General features: G+C 28.6%; 2 protein-coding genes across 2 annotated transcripts in view; one reads left to right on the top strand and one right to left on the bottom strand.

Annotated features, from left to right (window-relative positions):
* Positions 1-5,399, bottom strand: part of LOC111623468 (mediator of RNA polymerase II transcription subunit 12-like protein) — a 186,218-nt gene extending 180,819 nt beyond the window's left edge. The window contains exon 1 of the mRNA XM_023366052.1: positions 5,229-5,399. Coding sequence (XP_023221820.1) covers positions 5,229-5,324 — 96 coding nt within the window. The 5' untranslated portion in view covers positions 5,325-5,399. The remainder of the gene's footprint in view (positions 1-5,228) is intronic.
* A 43-nt stretch (positions 5,400-5,442) lies between these two features.
* The window catches only part of LOC111623472 (WD repeat and FYVE domain-containing protein 2-like), a 68,670-nt gene continuing 66,173 nt past the window's right edge, over positions 5,443-7,939 (top strand). Inside the window, exon 1 of the mRNA XM_023366057.1 lies at positions 5,443-5,526. The gene's annotated coding sequence lies outside the window, so the exon portion shown is untranslated. The remainder of the gene's footprint in view (positions 5,527-7,939) is intronic.

Here is a 7,939-nt window from a genome sequence, read left to right as displayed (position 1 = left end):
TCAAATATCATATGCATAAATCCTTAAATTAACTTCTAAAGTATAATTTTTTATTGTTTTTATATTTTTCAATATATTTATTTTGTTTGTACAAAGTAAAGAAATAATTTTTAACGATACAATAACCATGATTATTATTTTAAAAAGTTTACGTTAGGCTTAACATTGACAAAAATTCAACAGAAAGTGACATGCAACGGAGAAAAATTTCAGGATGGGATAGGTTAATCTATTTTTTCATACATAATCGGTTATCCGAAAAATAAGTTATCCGAACAACCCCAGTCCCCAATTGATTCGGACAAACGACGCTCTACTGTAATTCTATCTTATTCACACTTAATTCTTTTAAATTTATACATTCACATAGAATATGTTTCATATGACATAAATTCTCACAAAATTTACAAGTTCAAGTATCATTTAATAAATGCTCATGAAATTTGAATATACAATGGATTTTTGAAGAGATTTTACACATAAGTTTTAATTACTGTGAGAAAACTGCAATGGAAATAAAGTTAATATGGGGTTTTTCTGCTTATGAATACTTAGAAGGAATGATAGATCCAATGAAACATGATATCCAAATTAGAGAATGCCAACCTCTCTTACTACACAGAGCCACTATTAATTTTTGGCTCATATCATTTCATCAGTTTTAGTGAAATATAAAGCAAACTGCTAGAATTTGTTTAACTTTTAGGCTAATAATTTAAAAACACCTAGAAGAAAAGATCAACCTGAAGAATAACTCAAATTTTAGTGAAGAACAATGTAATTGAGGGAAATAATTGATCTTCTAACTCACTACACAGCATGTTAAAACTTTTTGATTTTAAAATTAATAGCTGTATTTTATTATTTTTTTGTAACATGCAATTTTGAATATGAAACTAATAGTTTCATTAAAACAACAAAAGTTATGACAGAACATACTCAAAAGAAGTCAAAATTTAACTTTTTAGCAATTATGAAATTAATACATTTTAATACTGCATAGTATAACTTTCATTTACAAAGTATGATCAAAAACTTCCCAGAATGTGTACAAAACAAATCATTTTGATTCTTTTCTAAATAGAATCTAAACAAGTAAAATGGCAAAATCATATTTGGGACAAGACTATGTCTCGAAGACTCACTACTAAGCAGAATCACTTTGATGCTCAGGCAGGTCTCGTTCTCATTCTCCAATCTTCTTTGGTATCACTGCTTTTGGGCGCGATCATTCAAACTTTGCCGGCCACGACGACGAAGTCATCCACGATGCATTTCCAATGAAATTAACCTATCCAATTTCGAAATTTCTCTCTGTTGCGTGTCGGCCCGGGTTGAATTTTTGTCAATGCGTAACGAAAATTTCCCGTTTTTTGAAAAAATAATCGTGGCTATTGTATCGTCCAAAATTATTTTTTTATTTTGCACAAACAATATACAGTTTAACCTGATTATAATGTCATTGAATCCAACGACAACCCTGAAACGTCAAATTACTATATAACGTCAAATTTTTATCAGTTCCACGATTTTACTATACTAAATAATGTTAAAAAAACCCACTTGTAACGAGACCCTGTTTTAATGTCATATTTGAAGCACTCCCAAATTTACAAAATTAGATTACAAATTTTATTTAACATAGAAGAAACTATCGGCCGATTGCAGAGACAGAGTTTACATTAAACGACGTTTATCAACGAACGGCCTATAGCCGTTGGCTGGCTGAACCGCAGTTTAAAATGCGTTGCAAAGACGACGATCGTCTATTTCTGACCGTTCTCTAAACGAACTTCGGCAAAACATTGGCTCTTACTTACTTCGCTATTACTCCCCTGTTTTAGGAGTCGTTCGGCCAATCGGGTTATTTCTTCGTGACGTCAGAAATGGTCGTCAGCTATATTCCGAAAGCTTAAGGCCGTCAAAATCATTGTTCGGCAATTAATGACAATCCTTTTCCATTTCGATATTTAATTTCGTCGCCAATACGATTTAAAATATGAACAAATCCATATTTAGAAAATTTATACCGAATTCGAAATTCGTCTTCGGAATAGATTTTTAAGGAATTATTTCGACATCTTATTACTGTCGAAATGAATAATTTTAAATATTTTATTATTAATATTGCATTTTTTTAAATATCTATAAACAGATTTCTGTAATTATTAAAATTGTCTCTTTTGTTTAACAGTACAATGACTCGGAAATGCATTAACGTTTTATAACCGACACGATACTCGAATTGTAAATAAATGCATCTGATTTAAATTAAATTGAAGTTTTAAGTCTTCACCCATTTGAATGTCGAAATTGGAACATTTAAAACAAATTTAAAGTATTTAATTTTGTTGTTTTTGCGCCGAGCAATTAATTAATGAATAATTTTGTCGATTCGTACCGTTTACAACATTTATCGAAGGAACGATATCTGTTTTTATCTAAACTTTTCCACGAACAAAGCTACCACTCGAATTGAAAAGCCCTCTAAACCTGCTGTCCAGTGAGTCTAGAAAGTAGGTCAAATAACTTGTTTCTAATCGCTGTCTACATTGTGGCAGGCGAGAAACGCCGTCTCTGCAATGAAATTTTTCTGAACAGCAGTCTACCCGATCTGTAAACCGCCGTCGGCCTCTAAACTTTGTCTCTGCAATCGGCCCTACGTGTTCAGTCCTAAGGTCAGAGTTCATTTCTTAGAATGACTGTGGGTGGTACTCTCCCCCACCTGACTTCGGTGAGATGAGGTGCCTGTTTTGCCTGTTTGTAGAAGAGGGTTGCCATTTTGTATTTTATTTAGACTCAGTTCTCAGTCCCTGACTACCTACAAGTCTGGATTTTTTTATGCGCAAATGATTTGGGCACCTAATATTCTTGCCAAATATCAACTCTCGACATGTACTCCTTCATACCTCTAAGCTGGTAGCATAAGCTGGCAGTATGATTTTATAAACAAGACATAGTCTTGTCAATAATGCCTCCATCTTTTTTCCTCATTCTGTAAACACAGAAAAATCATTCTTTTGCAAGCTTCTTGAAACTTCCAGTTTTTCTTTGATCATATCACTCATATTAAAACTTTTACCTTTAAGAATTTTGGGAAAAGAAAAAACTACTCATTTAGAGCTAAATCTTGAGAACAGAATGGCTGAGGACATACAGGAGTGTTATTTTTGGAAAAAAAAACCCAGAAAAATAGAAAGAATTGAATATATTCTGTGTGACAGAGCATTATCATGACAGAGAAACCAATTCTGAATACATCATTTTTCAAGGCTTTTTTCTCAAAGCTTCTGCAACCCTCTTTGAACATTAATATAAAAATTTACAAAATTCCAAATTTTTTATATCAATTTATTTTTTTATGATATTGTAAGTAGTTTTGAGCATCTGAGAATGGTTTTTCAATAAGACTAAAAATATTTGTGTCATTAAAGTTTCATTGTTGAAATATTAAGGTTTTTGTTATCTGCTAAGTTTATTACTGATTTTTCAAGTTTATTGTTCATTCATATAAAAAATGTAACCCACAAAGTAAACTTCTTTCAACAGTTAAATCTATGAACAAGATTCTACTAATATACTTTCAATAACTGAATTCATTAAAATACTACAGATAATAGTGTACTCTCATTAATTTAAACTCTACTTAATACAACATAATTTTATTCATTTTCAAACTTAATATTTGAGAAAAAGACAAAAAGAAATAATAAATTATTTAAAAAAACATGAAGAATTTATAAAAGTAATATATAGTACATATTTTAACATATATAACAAATATAGTATAAAATTCTTTTAAAATATATATATGTGTGTGTGTGTGTCCATAGTCTTTTTTGATCTCTTTATATATAATTCTAATGTAAACAGTCTTGCATAATAACTAATTTGGATTAGTAAGAGTCCACTACACAGTTCAACAGTATAATTTTGAAGATCTATTGTTAAACACAACAAATATTAAAAATATTAGTAAACAATATACCAATAGAATCTTATCCATAGATTGAGCTGTTTCTATCAAAATTTCTGTTAAATGTTGTATAAATTCTGTTAGAAATGAAACAGATACCACAGACATTAATCAGGTCAAAGTGAAAATGCACACAAATATAATTAATACTGAAAATGTTAACACAATCACTAAAAGAAACAATAAAACAATTAATTTACTCTGAATTAACTAAAATAATTTAAAACAGGTAACAGAATCAAAATAATTATCTTTAATAAATAGAAAATATGTCATTCTTTAATCAGAATAATACTGAGCTGCATGTTGCAATAAATGATATAACAAAAATGAAAGGAATTTAATTGGAAAGCTATAAAACAGTTCTATTATGCAAAAATTACACTTTCAAATTATTTATTTATCCAAATGTATTTAAATAGAAAGAATTTTGAAAACATTAAGGCAATTTTAAATCATTTATCAAATCAAAACTTCTAAAATTTTAAATATTGCATTTATGAAACTGTCCCATATAAAAGTTATGAATATTAATAGGAAATTAATTTAATAATAAAAAAACTGAAAGTAAAAATTTTATGTTTTACTTCATTAAAAAAAATAAAAAATGCAGACTTCTGAAATCTCAACAAATTGCTTCAAAAATAAAAATTTGAACAGAATTCATAACATTTCAATAAATACTCGAATTTATAAATGTAAAGAAGCATAACGAGAAACAAAATCTATTTTTATTATATAAAAATTGTAAAACCTACTTATGTAAATTTATAATTGGTCATTGAAAATTACACCTAATTGTACTTATTATTAACAAGATAGTTTATCTAATGAATTTGAAATAAAATTAAACAAGAAATGAATACCAAAATAATAATTCTTCAGTAATATGACAAGATCATACCAATATTTATATAATGTTAAATCAGTTATATAATGATGATAATTTTAAAAAAATGTATAAATGAATGTTAAAATTTAATGAAGATTCAATATTAAAACTTATGTTAGTTTGACAATAAATATTTTAATTATATTTATAACTAAATCTATTATGTATAACACACACAATATGTATCTCTCTGAAGTGAATTAAGTATTGAAAACTATTTATATGATTAGATTTCATATATGAAAATTCCTTATAAATAAATTACTGATATCTCATATAAAAGATCTATTATTGAATAGGTATATAAAATTATATCAATTTATAATTACAAAATGGTAAAGAAGGATGGCTTAGAAATACCTCTTTTTGTTTTGGATCTTGCGGATAAACATCGGGAGGTCCTAATCTGGGACGTTTCAATGGTCTCTTCTCAAACAACCAAGCAAATGCCGCCATTTTGTCATGTCCAGCTTTATCTCCAGCATTTTGCTAGATAGCTCATTTTGTCATTCATGTTATCATGTACAGCGGTTATTTATAAACATCTATTGTAAACTTAAAATAATAGTTAACATATGACAACAAAGCTGCCCGACTAACATTTATATTTAAAAATGAAAAGAATGAATATCATTCATACATCTCTTCTTTCAGACAGGTTTGTCTGTTCTAGATAATGTTTCTACTGTTAATGATTTATTTTTTTTATATATATTTTTTAATTTTTTAATTTAAACTGATTTCCAATTATTTATTCTGTAGAAATAAATCTCATTTGCTGGTCGCGATTTTACGTATCGAAAAATTAATAATAATAATAATAATAATAAAGAAATTTATAAAGCGATTTCGAAAATTAAAAATTATGTTATAATTTTAGTGCGTAATCATTTTGTCATATTTTCATGATATTAATCATTTTTTTCTTTATGTAATTCTATATAATATGCGGAAATTATATATCAATAATTACAACATTTATTATGCGCTTAGCTGCTGTTATACTATTGTATTATATACTAATATATACCATTATACCACATATGCTATATGTATATACTATACTATTAAGTGTACTGTATCATGCGTATATACAGTATAGAAAATTCATCACTTTTTAATGTTTTTATCGTGAAGATAAATCGTGCATGAAAAAATTTTGTTTAATTTAAACGGGTCTATTCTACAATGGATTGTATAACATAAATAAAAGATAAGTTATAACAAATTCCCGATTTATACCACGAGTATAGAAGCTAAATTTGTACTTCGGTGATAAGAAAATTTTTTACTGTTAAGCAAAAGTGATAACTTACTATCACTTACCCTCTGTAAGGGACGACGAAAATATTCTTAAAATGTACATGTTTGTAATTAATTACTATATTTGCTATCATACCATTGATATTTTCTACTGATATTGCATAACTATCTTATATAAGTACATCATACTCGTATATCCTACTAATAGATACTACGCTTGTATGGCTCCTATGGGACAGTACCATGATTGGGAATGCAAGATGCCTTGGGCAAAAGTTAACGGAGTTCCAGAGGGATTGATAATAGGATGTCATAAAAGTAATCGTTTCTTACATGATATTGCAGCAGCATTATACTTAGTTCGACAATTATTGATATGGTATACATATGGAAGAGGATGTGAGCTGAATCTAGCAAGAAATGTCTTGGTAAACAGAACATGACAGGAAGGCTCTGCAATGATTACGCGCTCCAAATGTAATTCAACTTTGTATCAATTACTGTAAATCATTTAAACACTATGCTAGACTATTGAGCCTAATGTGAGCACCAATAACATGCATAGAATGTTATACGTTATGGGTTACCGAGATTATGCGGCTGTTCACAAGTTACTGAGCATATTTACTAATGCTACACGCCAATTAGCATGATGTCAACAATGTTGATCTTGGACCACAGACGGGCGGATCTACATAGAGACTGATAGGACTTAAGCTCTGGACCCCCAAATGTTAAAGGCCCATAAAAATCGAATTATCATCATAAATTTTTAATACTTTTTCATTAACAATGAGCACTTATCGTATAGTAAAAAATAGTAAATATTAATAATATAATACTAATGATAATTTATAGTATTACCGTATTTACTGGCATATAAGACGAGGTTTTTATTCTTTTATCACAGCTTCAAATTCCTAGGTCGTCCTATACACGCAAGTGAAAGATTCTTTGCGATTTTGCAAATCATTTTTGTGAACCATTATTTGCAATTTTTGCTTACCCTCTTGTATTTAAAAACATAAGTATTTTACCTGGGTTGTTTGAATCGTTCTTGTATATTGTCAGGAGTAAAGATGAATAGCAATAGGAAAAGCAAAGCATTTGAATTGAATTCCAGATTGAAATTCCAAAATCACCCAATATAAGTTTTAATCCATTCCCGCATGAAATCAGAATTTGGAGAAACTCATAAATGTAATTGACAGAGAGTGGACTTGACTTAAGAATTGAAAAAAAGATTTCCAATTGTCTAGCTTTATATTAACAAATTATGTTGTTGATTTTACAAGATTTTTCCTTAAAGTTTAAAATGCCAGTAATTTTTGAGGGACAATGTGTGAATTTACGTGCATTTGATATTTTACTTGTGATTAAATAAATTTCATTAGTGAATGTAACCTGTTGTAGATTATTTTCTTAAAATAAATGTCCCAAACCTCGTATCGAGGTTTCCCAAACGAATCCGAGATATTTTCTAAGTACAATAGAGCGTCGATTTTCCGAATCAATTGGGAACTGGGGTTGTCCGGATAACTAATATTTCGGATAACTGATTTACGTACGAAAAAATAGTTTAACGTATCCAATGTCGAAAATTTTCTCCGTTGTGTGGCGCTTCGCGTTGAATTTTCGTCGATGTTAAGCCTAACAAAGACTATTGTATCGTTAAAAATTATTTTTTTATTTTGTACAAACAAAATAAATATATTGAAAAATATAAAAAACAATAAAAAATTATACTTCAGAAGTTAATTTAGTATCAAAAACGTAAAAATTTTGAGTAGCCCAAGACATAGCCAAAG

This window comes from Centruroides sculpturatus, unplaced genomic scaffold (genome assembly GCF_000671375.1).
Source record: "Centruroides sculpturatus isolate CEXI.00-Female unplaced genomic scaffold, Cexi_2.0 scaffold115, whole genome shotgun sequence".
Lineage (NCBI taxonomy): Eukaryota > Metazoa > Arthropoda > Arachnida > Scorpiones > Buthidae > Centruroides > Centruroides sculpturatus.
This window is presented reverse-complemented; position numbering and strand designations above follow the sequence as displayed.